Below are 18797 nucleotides of genomic sequence, written 5' to 3' on the forward strand. Positions count from 1 at the left end.
GGGAGAGTACATCATTCTGGTTTTATCCATGGATAAAAAACCTAGAAGACCGAATACATTTGGAACTCAACACCGAGCTGTGGGCAAGAAACACAACAATGGCCCAAGTGGCAAACTCAATCAATCATCTCAACAAGAAGTTACCTCTTCCTCACCTTCAACTCTCTCATATTTTCAACATAAATCTATCAAATGAAAATGACGCGTGGATGTCTCTTATTTTAAGCAATGGAGATTTCTCTGTCAGACTGGCAGGGAAAACCCTTTCGCAAATAAGAATGACATCACAATCTAATACTTTCACCACATGGTGTGTAACAAGCCCCGTAATTCTAACCTGGAATCCGTATTGCAGGTCTGATAACCCGAAGGTCAAGTCGGATTAAGTTGTGGAGTGTCCGGATAGAAGTCCATGATCCATACCATGAACCCATGGATCTAGATTCTCTTGATGAAGAACTTGCCTTACTGGGAAGTTGGATCTCTAGTAGAAGGCAAGAGGTGTTTGGAGATGTTCGGAATGAAGGTAAGACCTCTCCCCATATGTTGTTTAAGGTTAGGTTGAGGTTGGGAGTCAACCCCTTGAGCAAAGCACCCAAGTACAACAATGTATTAGGAGGCGATTGCTTAAGGCGGTTGATTGGGCCAATCCATTGCCCCAAGCGACCGCCATGGTCTGCTTACGGGAAATTGCCCTAATTTGCCCCCTGTCCTCTATAAATAGCCAATCCCGTGTTTTTAACTCATTATTATATTCAGGATTGCTGTTGTGGACGTTTAGGAGGCAGTGAACACGTGCTGGAAAGTGAGGAAAGCTTGGTTTGCGATCTGGATCTTTTCCCCTCGTTTGTTTGCTGATCTGGTTGAGGTAGGTGAAACCCTTTTGCTCCTTTCTCTTCTTTCAACTTTGGATTGGTGTTGGATCCATCTCCATCATGTTGGGGTGACCTATTTATGATTGATTGGTTACCCTAATCAATGTGTTTGAGAAGATCTTATCCAAAAACGAATCCTTGCATTCGAATAAAGGATGGATCTAATCAAGGGAGAGGATTTAGGTGATAGATCTGTGGTAATTTTAGGTTTTTGTTTTGCTCCTTGGTTTTAGAATTGTTAAGTTTGGAATTCGAATTAAGATCATTCCAAACCAGATTGAAATCGGATGATCAAAAGTCTGAGTTTTGGAGTTGGAAACAGTCTGAACTTGGGGCGGTTGCTCAAGGCGATCATTTGACCCAAGCTGTGAAATCCCCCAGATTTCTACCCCTTTAACCCGTGGTTTCAAGACCGAGAACCCGGGCCTTGAGTTGGCGACAACTGGGGACCATTCAATTCGAGCCCGAAGGATTGGAAATTGAACCAATGTTGGTGGATGACCCTTGTAATGACCCAAAAACTCTCCTAGAGTTTAAGTGAAGAGAGAAGATTAATCTCGATAGTGTAAAAAGAGTGATCTTGGAACGTCCATTATTAGTGATGGAAAATTTGATTGATGCGAATTAGGTATCAAATTGAAGATCGTCGAAATACCTTTCCAACGAGCCAAAAATCATCAAAATCGGAGTTCGTTTGAGGGTCCAACCATGGACCAGAAGTTTGGGCCGTTTGGGTGAACCAACCCCCACCCCATTTTCTATTAAGGGGCAAAATTGGAATTTTGGATTTTTAAACCCTATTTATGTTTTATCTCATCCGTAAACACATTTTTGGAGCCTAGAAAGAGGCGGAGGCTTTGGAGAAAAGGAGAAACAAAAGAGAGGAGCGATTTCCATTCTTCCGAAGGTTTTTACGATTCGAATCTTCGCAAAATCACTAGGAAATGTTAGTTTTCTTTAACCCTTCTCTTTAATCATAGTTGGTGAGAGTTTATCTTCTTTTCTTTCGTGGAGATCTTGAAAGGAAGGTTGTTAGGTAACTTGGATGCTTTCCTTTCTTGTATTAATGTCCCATCCTAGTTTGTGGGAGTAGTTTCTCTTCTCTTCTTTTGAGGGATCTATGAAAGGGAATAATGATAGGTACCCTAGATGCTTATCTTTTCTTATATTAATGTTTCCCTTGAGTATGGGAGTAATGATAAGATCTCATGCTAAGGTTTACGCTTTGATACTTTAGGTCACCCACGGGTGATTTATGAGAGCCAAATTTGAGGCTTTTTGAGATGGGTCAAATTTAATCAAATTGAAGGTACCCGTAGGATCCTTCTGTTGCCAATTAGACTTTCCCAAAGTTTTGCTTCATTATAGACTTCAAATTGGTGGCGAATTAGAGACCATTCACTAGTGAGGTTGAGAACTACCATTTTTTAACCTAGTTTTTCAGATTTGGGTTTTTGTGAGAAGATTTTAGGATATCCTTTGAAACCCAAATTGACTCTAATTTGTGATAATTATTTCTCTTGCATGAATATGTTAAATATCTTTACTCACTAATTTGTGGAAAGGAATTACTGATCTTTGGAGAAAAGAATCAAGTGGAAGGTGAGGAATATACTTAACCTTATCTTGCATGTTTAATTATATTAAGTAATTTTATTATTAATATCTTGACTTGCTTTAGTATTATTTTGTGATTATGCCTTTTATTTTTCAATATCTTTGAATGGTGATATGAGAATGTATGAGATGGATGAGATTGAATGGATTGAGTTTTTCTTGTTGAATCCTAAATTATTGATATAAAAATATATGGATGACATTGAATTAAATTTCTCATTCTTTTTTATGTTGCAAACTAGGGTTGTGGGTTCACCCATTGCCCTAGTGATCTTATGTGATTGTCTAGGTAACATTGGGGAATGGGGAATGCCCTTTTGGCATTTCTGTCATAGGATACCAGAGGAGGCGGTGTGGGACGCATTCCTATGGTACCCTTGGCGCTTTCCCTAATTACTGATTGACATGTGTACGGCATGTCTAGAAGTGTTTGGTTAAGTGACCTCATGAGTACTACTACCCTTTTGGCAAGGGTATTGAAGCCGGTTAACCTGTGATGTTAGTGGCTGGGTCCTGTGTGCCAAACAGGCCCACTATCATCATAGAGAGGTAGGGTTGCATATAATAGATAAGGGCTCATGGGCGCTCAAAACCGGTGAAATGATCCGTGAGAGGACATGGAGATCATCCTGTCTATTATATGTGGATGACCACTGGGTTAAGGAATGAGATCCAACAGATGCCTCCCGTTGAGGATTCCATTCATAGGTGGGAAGGTATTGAACCAACAGAGCACTAGGTTTGAGGGGAAGTATCTGGACCATATGTAGTACGAGACCGTATGACTTTGCATTGGGCCTAGGATTATCCTTGACATGCGCCAAATCTTATACCAATGGTGATGTGAGAGAGTGGTGACCTAATCCTAACCATGGCTTGGCAGGACTTTACACAACAACCGTGGAGAACCCAACAGACGTGCTTGAGTGCCGTGAGGGAAGAGTGATGAGAGTGCCCAAAGAAGACTGGTGTGTGACTTAATGCGTGTCTACCATAGAGACTTCATGATAGAGTTAGGAGCATAATCATTCATATATCATATCATTGTCATTAATTACATTATCGATATTCATGTTGTATGTGTGGTGTGGAATCTTGTGAATGAATGCATGATATGATGTCGAGTTGACCTCACTGAGTTGTGTTGAACTCATTCCTTTTATATATCTTTTTCTATTAGATTACACTGCAGGTTATGAGGACTTCTTCCAAATGGAGGATGCGTTGCCAACATATCTTCTTGAAGGAGTGACCGAAGAAGAAGTGGATGCACACGAAGCTTCATGCAAGTGTCAAGACTGTTATTTTGGGTGGGATTCCATTAGAGAACTAGTTCAGTTCAGTTTTCCGCTTTGATGAAAATTACTCTCTTTTCTTTTCAAAACTCTGATATTATATTTTTATTTTGAAGTAATGGATGATTGTAACCATTATTCCGGTTTTGATAACTTAATATGATAAACTTGATTTATTCTTGTCCATTTAATTATGCTATATCATGTTTTGTGTTGATTTGTCACTGAACCTAGATCTTGTGATGTATCACCCCCACGGGTATTCGGGTATGACCAGATCCGACTGGGTGGGGTGTGACACAAGCGACCGGCTGGGTCACAGTAGCAATGTGACTTTTGGCTTTTACTCTGTTTGACTAATGTCTCTTATATAATCTTGTAACCCTATGTTTAGGTGTTCTCTGACTTTGCTAAAAGTCTTATTATTGTGAGTGGATTGCACTCTAGGAAGCTTTTACTTAATTACAGGTAAGGACACACTATCTTGATAATATGCAATGACATGTATTTGATGAATCATATGTTTCCTATATTATTCATTAATCATGTACATTGCTATAGTTGTTTAATTCACTTTAATAGTGTTATATACTTGCTGTTTGTGTTATACTTATATACTTTGTTACTTCATGATATTGAATGAATGGTTATGATATGGCCTTGATTGATGCAGTGTAGTTGTGATGGAAAGGGTATCCAATTGGGTATCTTTGCTTGAGATATTAGAGGGCTGTGGTATGAGACACATGCTCACTGATGCCTCAAACACTATCATGATTGCTAGATGACATACTTAGGGAGTCTAGAATTGCATGGCTAGGTACCCTACATGCTATTACCCTTTCGGTAGGGGAATTTAAGCTGAATGACCTATGACGATGGTGACGTGACACTGCTTCATTCTACAATGGTAACCAGTCCATGCGAAGACTCAGTGGTCCTCTATTGTTCATGCAATGGTAGGGTTGCATATGTTAAGGTTGGGCTCATGGACGTCCAACGAGTGGCCCAGGTGTTGTGAGGAGTCATCAGAGCTTTCCGCCCCAACAATATGTGGATGGCTATAGGGTTAGGGAGTGGAGTCCAACAGCAGTAGCCAGTCCGTGAGGGATCTCGTTCCTAGGTTGCGAAGGATACGGAACCTAGTTGGTTGGTGCCATAGGGGAAGTATCTGGACTCCATATAGTATGTTACTAGTATGACTTTGCATTGGATTAGAAACCCCAACATGCGCTAGTACTCATGCCAATGGTCGTGGTAAGAGAGTGTTGACTTAAACCCCAGCCATGGATGCTTGATGAGGACTTGACCCCTTTACCCATGATCCCAATAGAGGTAATCAGTTTGTGAGGGATCAGAGTGACTAGACCTACCCAGTGGGGTCTGGTGTTATATTTTAAAGCACGTCAACTGTCTAGAGACTTGCATAGTTAGATCTTAGTAGCATTCATACTATTGCATATTATTCATATTATATATGCATTGCTGATTGTGTTGACATATGGATGAGAAATGTGTTATCCTTATTGATTTTGTCGGTACTCATTCCTTTCTTTGTATGTTATACTAATTGTACAGATGGTTACACGTCGTCAACAATTGGAGAGGATTCGTATGATTGAACCCTCTCGTATGAAGATGATGTGGCACCATCAGTGGGAGATGGAGATAGCTTGCATGAAACCTCTTGCGGATGCTTGGAGTGCGCTTATAGCACCCATTGATGGCCGAAGGAGGCAGATTGCCAGAAATTTTGAGGACCGTATGGAGAAGAACTAGACAACCCCCTTTCTTTATTCATGAAGTGCATTACTTAGCTTTAGAGAAAGAAACTGGAAATAAACTCATTTAGTTTATTTTGATTGCTTCCGCTGAACTCGTTATTTCTTTGATTATTGAATTCTTTCTTTCATTCTTTTATTGGAGTATTTGGACTCTTGTAATCCTTTGATTAAAGTATTTGAACTTGCTTGTGCTCTTGATTTATTTATACTTGCATTTATTATCATTCATGGGTAAAATCGTGGATCTTGTGACGGATTGCACCCACGGGTTGTCGGGTGGGTAACTGAGACCGGCGGGTGGGGTGTGACAGAGGTGGTATCAGAGCTCTGGTTTTACGAAGTCAATAATAGTTAATACAAGTACTAGATGAGCAATCTGAGTCATAGATCCATTAGTGACTCAAAAGAATTAGAAGTGAATAATAATATAATCTTTCGCTAGAAATGAACCAACGAAGTAAATAAATTTTTTGTTTTGCATAATTTACTATAAATAAAGTGAAACATATTCTCACATTATGATTTTTAAGAAGTGCATAAGAAACAATAATAAAAATGCAACAAGCATAACTGATCTTCATTAATAAGAAAAAAAGCCTTACATAATTTGGAGCGTGTTTCATGCTATACAAGTCAAAAAGTAGGGAATGAACATGTGCTGAAATAAAAATGATAATAAATATATCTAAATCCTAAAGTCAGTCTGTACTGAATCAAAAAGAAGCAAATCCTAGTCTGAACTACTCCTGTGCTGGTGGTGGTGGTGCTGGCCTCAGCTGATAGAGAAGATCAATGCACTCTGCTAACCGGTCCCTCATTGCTTCCTGACCCTGCTCTAAGTGATCCACCCGAGTGATCAGATCTCTAGCCCAAGTGGGTGCGACCTCTGAAGAACCCTGAGCCCTGGATGAACCCCCTACCTCGAACTGAGATGGTGGTGGTGAGTTTGCATGATCATCATCATCGGACTCTACATCCATATCCTCCGGCTCGGCTGGCATCTCTGATGAGTTTGGTCCACCAAGTAAGGGCCTGTTTGGTTACATGAGTCTGGATATTTCAAATATATAGAGATTTCAAATCTATGGAGTCATAATTTAAAAAATTAACTGTTTGGTTAACTGAATATGTGGAATGAAATCTATGAATTCATTTGTGATTTTTGTGAATGTGCAAATGTTTAGCATTTTCATAGTAGGATTTAAATCTCTGGATTTCACCCCATACCCATAAATTTACAGATTCATGTTTTTAGTGTAAAAAGATGAATCTCTAGATTTCATGAATCTAGATATTTTCACAACCAAACGGGTATAAATCTCGCATTCAAGAATCCAGAGATTTGAAATCTCTGGATTCATGTAACCAAACAGGCCCTAAGTGTATCTGAGTGACCAATTTATGACCTATAGTACCGCCGTGGCCGATTGGTATAGCCTCCTTACCCTCTAAGTCGACCCCAAAGTGCTCAAAGATCCGAGTTAGAAGTCTCCCATATGCAAGGTTTGCTCCCTTCGGATGTGTCACTCGATAGATCATGGCATTCTGGATAATATATACCAAGTTTATCTGATAGCAGGTGTAAACTGAGAAAGTCATCAAAGCCTGCATAAGAGAAATCTCACTCTGATGTCCTGCCTTAGGCAGCAGTTTCCGTGCAATAATCCTCGAGATTGTCCGACAAGATGGAAGTAGCTCGGTCACTGACTCAACCTCGCTGCACTCCCCTATGCTAATGCCAGAGTAGATGAGAGCTCTCTCCTCCCAGTGAATGACATCATTTGACTTTGCCCCTAGCTCGAACCATCTCCGATCATTGTGAATGTAGGGGACATCAAGGATGTAGGCTAGATACCGTGTAGGTAAGCGGATGTTGGTAGTCTTCACCCTACTCTCGATGATGAGCCTAGTATCATTCTCCCCCACTGGCTCCTCATGGAAGGTCAGGTTGCTGTAGAACAACTTGACAAGCTTTGGGTAGGCGGTCTCATTCAATGTTAGCATGTTACCCTAGCCTACCACCGCAAATCTCTTGGCAATCTGAAACTGCTTGAGCTCTAAAGTCACAATCGGTTGCCCTAACTCAACTTGTCGGTGACTGAAGTGACCAAAATAGAGTTCATGTGCCTTTGGTGATTTGAAGTAGTCTAGGTGGACTGGATCATGTGCGTCACCTTGACCCTGTCCATGACCTTGGCAGCGAATATGAACTCTCCTACCTCAGCGAATAGCCATCTATGATAAAAATCTGATCTTTTGGGTGAAAAAGAGAGAAGAAGAGAGTTAGAATATGTCTATGAGTTACCCATGACTGTAAAAATGCATAGTGAACAATAGACCTATGCCTAGACATGTTCTATGGAATAAAAGGAATGTTTTGCATCAAAAGAAACCTAGAAAAGGAAATACATTGGTAAAACCAAGGTTGCAGAAACCAGCGAATTGGCGAGATTTTGCCGATTAACTTTTATATGTCGAGGCTTCCGCTGCAAGCAAATGTTAAAAATAATTTAATTTAATTTAATTGATCTGTGATGTAAAAGGAAAACATGACATGTGGTTCACTTTTAAGGGTTTAATTAATGTGCTAAAGACAAAAGGAGAGAGAGTAAAGCACTAAAGCTTTTAACTTTCACAAATTTTTATAAAACCCACGCAGAAGCACCCAAAAGCAGCTTCGTCTTCTTCTCTTGAAGTCGGCTATTCCAGAAGTCTTGAAGGTGGAATAATGGAAGTCACCGGAGTTCATAGCCTTCTCTTTGCGGTTTGCTCAAGAAATCCAGAGAGTGGAGAGGAAGATCAATCAATTGCTGTACCAATTTGTAGAATGAGATGGCTCTGATTTCGTGCAGCCATCGAATCTTGTTCTAAGCTCATCGAACCCCTTTCTACCTCCCTTTTCTCTACCTCTGCAACTCTTTGCCGTCCTTTCTCCTCAACCACCGATGACCAAACAATCCTTTCTATTGAAGTTTCGGGTGAGTTTTGCTAGTTTATCGGAGAATCAACGAATTTTCGGTGTTCTTCCGGTTATTTTCAGTCAATCTCGATTTTGCCCTGCTTCTCGATTAGGTACGGCGAATTTTGCCAAATTTTGGGCCGAAATTTCCTTCCGTGGGTAAAACTCTCATCCAAATCCTAGAAAAGAGGGTATTGGGAGTAGATTACCTGTGTAGCGTGAAGGAATGCGTGCAAAGTAGTTATGAAGTCAACGGAGTCCCCAAAATATCTTCCTTGACCTAAGAACGAAATCCCCAGAGCCCTTTTTGAGTTTTAAGAAGTGTGGAAGTGAAATGGGATCCATAATCGTATATAAAACTCATTACTGTTGCGATACTTGGGGTGGTTGGTAGTGGTGGTTGATTGACCCAAGCGACCGGCCCAGTTGTTGTTGCACAGAGATTTGGATTTGTCCCTGTTTTGGTTCTTTTTGATTTTTGAGCTAAATACTACTTTTGTATACTGATATTTGCATTGAATTGGAGTATGTTTGGCTTGAAGAATCTTTTCCGGACTTGACATTATAGTGTTGTTAATCTTTGGATTTCTTTTCCGCAAAATGGTTCAGTTAAGGAATCGCACTATACTGAATGGTCAGGATGGTGAGATCAGTGGTGGTGGTGATCAAGCTAATGTTGAGACTCCTGCTGAAAATGTGAGTGCGGAGACTCCAATAACTGAAATGCCTCCTACTGGTGGAAACCCTATTCCACCGGACCCGCCTGTTGTAGTCTTCATTCAGGATATGATGAACATTCTGGAAACATGATGCATCAGCAGCAGAACCAGTTTAATACTATGATGCAAGGTTTCACGACTACTCAACAGAATGCACAAGTAGCTCAAAATCCTTTTGGAGCTAGTACTTTTGTGGCTGGTGCCAATGTTGACGGTTCTGCCTCTAGACCTCATTCGAGACTGATGGAGCATTTCATGAAGCTTGAAATCCCTACTCTCACTGGAATTTATAAGAATGTCTTGTTCCCAAACAAGTGGATTTGAGAAATAGAGAAAGCTTTTCGCAATCTTTGTTGCAATGAAGCTCAGAAGATCTTGTGTGTGAAATAGAGATTGTCAGCATGAGGCTGATGCTTGGTGGAGTGCTACCCAACCGATTCTAAAAGCTTTGCATCGCAACCTTACTTGGGAAATCTTCAAGGAAGCTTTCTGCAAGAACTATTTTCTTGAGTCTCTGAGAGATGCTAAGGAGTCTGAGTTCATGGCTCTCATTCAGGGATCTAGTACTATCCTCGAGTACCAGCAGAAATTTGAGAAGTTGTTTTTTTTTGCCCTGGAAGCATTTAGAGGTGAACATGAGAAGGCAAAGGAATTCTTCAAGGGTTTGAGACCGTCGCTGAAGACTTATCTTGCTATTCAGCCGGTTGAGGGATATACTGAGATGGTTCATAATGCTAGAAAGTGGAGGATAATGAGAGAGAAAATTATTAGCTTCAGAGATCTGTAGCGAATCGGAACATCTGGTGGACCATAACCGGAAATTCTCTAGGCCTACTCCATATCCTGCACCTACTTTTCAGCCTAGAGGTGCTAGCAGTGGACCAGTACGTCCCGTTGCAGGTGTAGTCAAGGTATTGGACTTGTGTATGCTAATCCTTGTCCAGCGGTGAATAACTAGAGACCTGCAGTTCCTTCTTCAGCAGCTCATGTTGGCATTAGGGATGTGACTTGTTTTAATTGTGGAAAGATGGATCAATATTCCTATAATTGTACTCAAAAGCCAAATTCTCAGATGTCAGCTATGATTAAGTCTGCTCAAAATGCCCCGTTTGGGAAAGTTTTCATTGTTACTGGTTCCGAATCTGAGACAGATCATGATGTGGTGATATGTATTATTCCAGTATCATCTATCTCTGCATTTGTATTATTTGATACTGGTGCATCTCATTCATTCATTGCATCTTCATTTGTGAGTCGTATTCCTGTTACACTTGTGAAGTTGGAAAGAGGACTTGTTATTAGTACTCCTACCAGATCTACTTGTTAGATTAGATGAAGTGGTTGAGTCTTGTCCGGTAGCTATAGCTGGTAGAATTTTGGAAGCTCGACTAGTGAAGTTGGATATGAAAGATTTTGATGTGATATTCGGAACAGATTGGTTGTCGAAGTATGGAGCAGTCATCCTTTGTTGAAAGTGCTGTTTCATCCTAAAGATGCTAGTCCGTTTGAATATCAAGGGAATCAAGGGAAGTTGAGTAAGAAGATTGTGGTTGTGACCTGTGAAAGTCGACAATGGACCAAAGATGTTGGACTTCTCTCCTCCTCTATAGATGTTTCAGAAGGTACAAAGCAGTTTTCTGATATTGGAGTAGTCAGGGATTTTCCTAAAGTTTTCCTTGATGATTTGTCTAGTTTGCCTCCAGAGAGGGAATTAGAGTTTTCAATTGATCTAATTCCAGGAGTAGCCCCTATTTCAAAAGCTCCATACCGGATGGCTCCAATTGAGTTGAAAAAACTTCAAACCTAGTTGATTGAATTGTCAGACAAAGGGTTTATCCAACCTAGTGTTTCACCTTAGGGAGCCCCGGTGTTGTTTGTGAAGAAGAAGGACGGTAGTATGCGGATGTGCATCGACTACCGGGAATTGAACAAGTTGACGATAAAGAATAAGTATCCTCTTCCTAGGATCGATGACTTGTTTGATTAGTTGAAAGGTACCACTGGTTTCTTGAAGATCGATCTAAGATCTGGATATCATCAGTTGAGAGTAAAGTCTAGTGATGTCTGCAGGACTGCATTTAGGACAAGATATAGGCATTATGAATTTAGAGTCATGCCATTTGGTCTTACTAATGCTCCGGCAGCATTCATGGATATGATGAACTGAGTATTTCAGGATGTCTTGGACAAATTTGTCATAGTCTTCATTGATGACATCCTGATATATTTGAAGAGCGAGGAAGAGCATGTTGAGCATTTGAGTTTTGCCTTGCAGCGATTGAGAGAGAAGAAGCTGTATGCCAAATTCAACAAATGTAATTTTTGGTTGTCTAAGGTTATCTTTTTGGGTCACATTGTTTTTGCTGATGGTATTAAGGTTGATCCTATGAAGGTTAAAGCTGTGGCAGATTGGGACCGATCCAAGTCAGTCACCGAGATTCAAAGTTTCCACTCCGTACGATTCAACTTTGAACTATGCACATATTAAAATAATATAATGACTTGGAATTAGATCATGCATAGTCACACAAATACATTGATTGATATTTGATTCATGTCCTAGGGTTCCATCTCCCCCGTTCAAGTGGGTAAACCCCCATGTCTTGTAACCAATGTTCAACTGAGCCCAAGACCCTTATTGGGTTGGGGGAGTTATTATTAAGAACTTCATCATTGCGGAGTTTCCAAATAAAGTAGTAGGTAAACATCTAACAGAGAGTGATTTTGTCATAAGAGAGACCTAAAATTAGAGAATTGCAGAGGTGAAGCAATGATCTCTGAGAGAGAAACTAAGTTTCAATCCCCAAGGTCCCGTTGCCCAAACTCCCTTAGTTCATTCACAAGAAAGAAATACACACCAAAGGGACTCTGGACATTCGCAACAAAAAAACCCAAAGAGATGATATGGAAGTCCACTGAGATAAGATAGCCTTACCCGAAAGTCATACATGTAAAACACGCCAAAAAACCAACTTGAATTTAGGATGAATTTGTAATTTCCCAAAAACCTTCCACTAAGACTAGAACTCATGACTAAAAGCAAGTAGTTTTAATTAAAGAAGTTCCCTCCCAGCTAACTTTAGTTGAAAATATCCCCTACAGGAAAGTATAGGGACCTATGAATCAAGGGAATTATGAAGATTCAAAAAGACATCATATGATTAACAGTTGGGGGGGGGGGGGAGTTGCCCCATCTAATTTCTACGAAAATCCCTTCCTCCCACATCTGCAACACTAGAGACCTTCTTACTGAAGACTATCAATAAAGAATCAATCTTATGATTTGGGGTATAGGGGATCCAAGGGTCACACTAGAAGGATGTCTTAGCTCCATTCCCCCACCTTTCTGAAGACAAAGCCTGCAAGAATAGGTAGAATGTATGGTAAGCTATTCAAAGACCAAGATCTAGATTTTGCCATTACCTTCAAGTCAAAAATAAGTCTTAGGAAAGTATTTTGCTTTTAGGGTTTGGACCCATATCGAGTCATGGTGGTTCAATAATCTCCATCCTTGTTTTAAAAGGAGGGTTCAATTGAAGTCCTCCATTATCCTAAACCCTATATTTTCCATCCACTTATTGAGGCAACACTTGTCCCAAGGGACCAGAGTTAGTTTTTTGGATCCTTCAGGCTGTTTGAGCCACAATCTTTGACACAACATCCATTTTACTTACAAAACTTTTGGAAACAAGGACCATTGCATTTGATACAATGGAAGAGCACTCAAGACATATTTCATCTAGACAGATCTTCCAACAAAGGGCAGGGCATTGGCCTTCCAAACATTCAACTTAGATTTCATTCGTTGAAGGACAAAGTTTAGATTTTTTTATACCCAAGTATAAGGAATGGAGTTTCATTTCTTTTACACCCAAAATGGAATTCTGCCTGATCCCATTTTCATTCTTCACATTTTTACTAAAGAATACTTCACTTTTATCAAAATTCATCATTTGTCCAAGTAGGCCACTGAAAGTCTCTAGCGTAGCTTTGATTGCAAGGGTATCATCAGCATTTGCACGACAGAACGAAAAAACAGTCATCAGAAAAGAAGAGATGCGAAATCGCAAGGGCATTCCTAGCAATTTTGATACCAAAGAACATATTAACCCTCCTATATTCAGAAAGCAAACATGATAAAACTTCCATTATTAACAAAAAAGGTATTGACTAAGGGTCACCCCTGATGCAACCCACTAGAACCAAAGAGCCATTCAGTTTTATGGAAAAAGACGCATATACGATCAGAACATAAAATTAATTTACACCAAGATTCATTGAACCCCAAAAAACTATAAAACTTGATTATTATATTCCATTGAACTCTATCGTAAGCTTTAGACATATCTAGTTTTAGAGCTTCAAAATCAGTCTTAGCCTTTGTATGGACCACGAAGTGAAAATATTTTTTGGACAACCATAATATTATCAGTAATTTGTCTAGAGGCAAGCAAAGGCTCCTTTGAAGGGGGAAATACTGAAGGTAATAAAAATGGATTAAGTCAAATGGCAAGTAATGTCACATAACCTAATGGGCCTAAAGTCAGAGACACCATAGAAGCATGATATTTTTTAGGGACAAAACATAGTAGCATATGGGTTATACCAGAAGGCTGGCTGAGTATATATGACACAAAAATTCTGTACAGAAGCAATCCATCAAGGATCAGTGGTTCCGAAAGAAACAAGCTTTGAAACCAACCATTCCCAGGGCCATGTAAGCACCAAAGAAGAAAATTACAGATTTTCATCAACATCAGAGAGTACAGATAAATAATTAGCATTCAAGATTGAAAGGATCACTATCAAACAAGCATTCAACAAAAGATGCATCTAATGGGTTAGAAGAAGTATAAAGATTACTCATGAAATTTTTTAAAACAGAAGCAATAAGGCCTAAAGTCAGTGATACACATACACTTTCCTCTCATCAAAATTAAGTTTTCGCTTATGGATTTGAACCTTGAATGTCATATGTTAGAAGTCGCTAATCCTATCATTACCAGGAATGCTCCAATTGAATTCGTCCAGAAGGTTTGGAGCAAATACATGGAAATGGGGAGCTTTTTTTTTTTTTTTTGGTGGAAGAAATGGGGAGTTTCAAATTGAGAGGGAGACGAAAAGAAACAAATTACACAGAACTCAATCAGTTACAGTAGAAGCAGGGGAAGAACAGAAGGACTGAATCTGTTCAAGAAAACTAAAATTCTGAGGCCTCTCACTCCTCCTAATGTAGCCACTTGCTTCTTCCTGGGAATATCTGCCAAACCCTTTCATTCCATTGCTCCTCCAGAGCTCCTCCCCATAGTTGCGATGGGCATAATAGGCTTCTACCCATACCCTACCCGTCGTCCCTGCAACTCGCTTTCCAACGCCGTCATCAGCGATTTCTTCCACCGGAAAAACCTCGATCGGCAACCTTTCGTAGTGCCCACGACTTATCCCTTCCAACTCGTCCATCCGTTCAAGCCCTTTCTCCGTAACAGCGTACAGCTCTCCCCAGATTTGATCTCCATGGCCGCTGAGATTGATGAGGAAAGGAACACGAAATGGTCCGCAGACGAGTGGATAACTCTCGACGGTTCGGTAAACTCCGAGAAAATTGGCATCACCTGTTGGCATCAGGGCTTCGATCAAGGCGTGGTTGGGGAAACCTCGTTTGAGGGTTCCGTAGGTGAAGATGAGTTTCTTGTTGTCCTCTTCAGAACCCATCTTTTCTTCTCCCTGTTTCTCTCTACAGAATCGAAATTGGGAGCTTGGTGAGAGCAATGGGTGCGGCCGTGTGGAAAATACAGGAATCTTAGGTTCTATACTTCTATCGTGAAAAAGAACAACTATATAATAATTAAAAACAGAAAAGGTAGGAATCTTGTAATTTAACCAATGAGAAAAAACGGTACTTTTTTGTGAATTTTTTTTTTTACTTTAAAAATTAAAAGTAGGAATCTTGTAATGTACCAATAAATAATTTATGATGTTTTCATCTTTTGTTGTATGTATGATGATTGATGATTCATGTCGTGGTAGGAGTATTATTTAACATATATGATAATGACAAAATATATATTATTATAGAATAATTTAGCTGAGGTATGACGAAAGTTATTTTTATAAGAAACACATTTTTTCCACTAAAAGACATTTTATATTTGTTTCATGATACATCATTATTTTTATAATCAAAGTGTCATTTTGCTTTTTGATTTCTTTTCTTCAACTTAAACAATTCTTTTTTAAAAAGTACGAGATACTAACAATTTAGTATTATAATAATCTTTTAACTGAATATATTATCAATTGAAAAAAGAAATTAAAAAAGTATAATAACGCATTGATCATAAAAATGCCAAAAGTCTACCAAAGAGTGTGTTTTTTTTTTTTTAATTCAAAATTCAAAGAAATGATCAAAGTGAGAGTTCACCTTTTTTTCTTTTTTTTTTTTCTTTTTTCTTCTTCATACATAAACGGGGTTAAAAAAATCCAAATCAATTTAAAGAGAGCTGGTCAAACGATCCACCTGAAGGAACTCCTCTATACCTTGAGGGGTTTCCTAAAAAAAATGCGTAGGAGACTCCAATGTTGTTCTTTCACCATCCAGTCGGCAACCATATTTGCTTCTCTATTAGTATGAGTAATGATGATATTTCCATGCAAATCTACCAACTCTCGAATCGCCACAATAATCCTTGTCATCCTTCCTTGATTTTGAGCACTCAATTTCAAACAATCGATTGCTTGTGAAGAATCAGACTCCACGTAAACAGGTAGCATATTTCTTTCTACTACATAGCATATGCCTACACAAATAGGATGGAGCTCAGTTTCGAGAACACTTGTCTTGGGGATTCTATGCATAAAACCTCCCAAGTACACCCCTTCTGAGTTGCGAAAAAACTCTCCAATTTGATTGAAATCTTCTTTGCCAACTGCAACATCTACATTGCATTTTAGCCACCCTTCCGTTGGTCTTTTCCACTTTGCCTTTCTTCTAACACTTCGTGATAATGATTGTGGAGTATTTTCCTGGGTCCAAGCTGCCTCCACATGTGAGTAGTATTCTTTTATCATTTCCACCCCTCCCCCTTGTTGAGTGAAGTCTTCTTCATGAGTATCACGATTTCTCCAACCCCACAGTAGATATAGTGTGATGGTGAAATTGGCTGACCATCCTTTCTGTTGTTGTGATAGATTTCCACATATGTTTATGTAAAGCCAATCACGACGATCACAATTGAAGAAATGTCCTTGTTGATTTATTGGGATTAATCGTTTCCATACTCCATTTGTATATTGGCAATCTCTAAATACATGTAGACTAGTTTCAGCTTCATGAAGACAGAAATTACAGAATGAGTGGTTCATGAGTCCCATTTTCCACTTCTTATCATTAGTTAGCAGCTTGTTCAGACTTAGAACCCTTATGAAACAAGAGATTCTTTGCGGCACCTTTAACTTCCAAATGGCTTCCCAATACCTGTTATCAAAAGAAATGTCCACACCAAGACTATTGGAATCTTCTAACACTTTATATGCAGATTTTATTGTAAAACATCCATTTTGTGATGGATTCCATAGCCATACATCCTTTCCTCCACCTGTATTTGGCGATGGGCACGCTTCAATTTTAATGCAACAGTTAGAAGGTAATATATTTTCAAATCTTTCCTTTCTCCAACCTCTATTTCCATCTACATATGATGATATTTTTTCCTTACTCATTCCACTGGGTATCTCATATATAGCTTTTGACTTAAGGTTTTGCTCCACCTCCAGCCAATTATCTTCCCAGAAAAAAGCTGAAGTTCCATCGCCAACATCAACTTTGCTGTTGCTCAGCACTTTGGGAGCTACAGTACAAATTGCTTTCCAGATGGGAGAGTCACTCGAACTAGCTTTGAATTTCTCTTTTCTTCTACTGCTTCCATATTTTCCCTGCAAAATTGATTTCCAAATAGTATTATAATTTAAGAACCCCCAAGCAAGCTTCATCGGGAAAGCTTCATTCACCTTAACAAGATTTCTAAAGCCCAATCCACCTATCTCTTTTGGTTTGCAGATAGTGTCCCACCCAATGAGATGAGATCGCCTTTTGTTTTGAGTATCACCCCATAAAAAACCTCTAGCTGATTTTTCAACATCTTGAAGTATTCCTTTTGGTAAGGGTCCTGACTGCATAGAGTAAACTGGAATAGCCATAATAACTGATTTAACAAGGGTTATTCTGCCAGCCAAAGAAAGTGAGTTAACCTTCAAATTCGAAAGTCTACTCTTCACTTTAGCTAAAATATGGTGGTAATTTTCCTTCTTAACCCGTCCATTCCAAATTTGGGTTCCTAGATATTTACCAATTTTTTTTTTGTTTCAGTGAACTTGCTGACATAGGTGATGTCTCTAGCTTGAATGCGACTGACATTTCTAGAAAAGAAAATTCTGGTTTTTGAAGTATTGACCTTGCTACCAGAAGCCATACAAAAATTGTTGAGACAATCATTGATTGTTGCTACCTATTCAATTGTGGCTTCGGCAAAAGAAGTACATCATCTGCAAACATTAGATGAGAAATGCATGACCTGATCCTCCCAATTTTGATAGGTTTCCATCGCCCATCACTTACAGCATCATGTATACAATGTGATAACCTTTCTATGCACATCACAAAAATATAGGGTGACAAAGGATCTCCTTGCTGAATGCCCCTAGTGGGTTGGAAAAAAGTTGTATCTTCCCCATTCCAAAGAACACCCAGCTGTCTGTGTGGTTATACACTTCATAATCACATCAATCAAACTACTCGAAAGATTAGCCAGTGTGAGGGTTTCTTGTATGAAGCTCCACCTAATCCGATCATAAGCTTTCTTAGATCAATCTTGATGGCCATAGTGAGTTGTTTGTTGGATTTCTTGCGCATAGTATGAAATATTTCTTGTGCAGTAATGATATTTTCCTGTATATGTCTCCTTGGAACGAAGCTGACCTGATTTGGAGATATGAGGCCTGGCATATACTTTTTAATCTAGCAGTAATAACCTTAGTAATTATTTTCATGCTCACATTACACAGAGAAATTGGCCTGAATTGAGAAATTAACTCGGGTTTGTCCACTTTAGGGATGAGGGCTAGATATGTTTCATTCAATTTGGCATCTATTTTTCCTTCAAAAGCATCTTTCACCATCCTAGTGACTGCTTGGCCTACCACTTCCCAAGATTTTTGGTAGAAGGCAGCTTGGAATCCATCAGGACCAGGTACCTTCCATGGACTAATCTGTCTAACCGTCTTGTAGACCTCATCTTCATCAACCATTTTCCCAAGTGATAATAACCAATCATGATTTAATGTAAGAAAGCAATGAAGGGAGTGAAGTACCTGGCTATTTGATTGCTCCTCAGAAAATAGATTTTTATAAAATCCAGTGACATGCGCCTGTACTCAGCTGGATCGCGAATCCATTCACCTTCATCAGATTTTAGTTCTTCAATCTTATTCCGCCGTCTTCTGATGATGGTTGAAGTGTGAAAATATTTTGTGTTTCTGTCCCCATGTAACAT

At 39.3% G+C, this 18797-nt stretch overlaps 2 protein-coding genes across 2 annotated transcripts; one reads left to right on the forward strand and one right to left on the reverse strand.

The window, feature by feature from the left end:
- The first annotated feature begins 9130 nt into the window (after window positions 1-9130).
- Window positions 9131-11056, forward strand: LOC149012314 (uncharacterized). Its single transcript, XM_089157570.1, has 6 exons — window positions 9131-9226; window positions 9349-9551; window positions 9640-9973; window positions 10110-10160; window positions 10277-10466; window positions 10698-11056. Exons 1-6 carry the CDS (start codon window positions 9131-9133, stop codon window positions 11054-11056), a joined length of 1233 nt encoding a protein of 410 aa, XP_089013696.1.
- Window positions 11057-13739: 2683 nt separating this feature from the next.
- On the reverse strand, window positions 13740-15045 carry LOC149012315 (AIG2-like (avirulence induced gene) family protein). Its single transcript, XM_089159541.1, has one exon. The coding sequence runs from the start codon at window positions 14959-14961 to the stop codon at window positions 14392-14394; it is 570 nt and encodes a 189-aa protein (XP_089015667.1). The 5' UTR covers window positions 14962-15045; the 3' UTR covers window positions 13740-14391.
- Window positions 15046-18797: the final 3752 nt, after the last annotated feature.

Source organism: Hakea prostrata, chromosome 6 (assembly GCF_041222555.1).
Source record: "Hakea prostrata isolate BN-2017 chromosome 6, UWA_Hpros_2, whole genome shotgun sequence".
NCBI lineage: Eukaryota > Viridiplantae > Streptophyta > Magnoliopsida > Proteales > Proteaceae > Hakea > Hakea prostrata.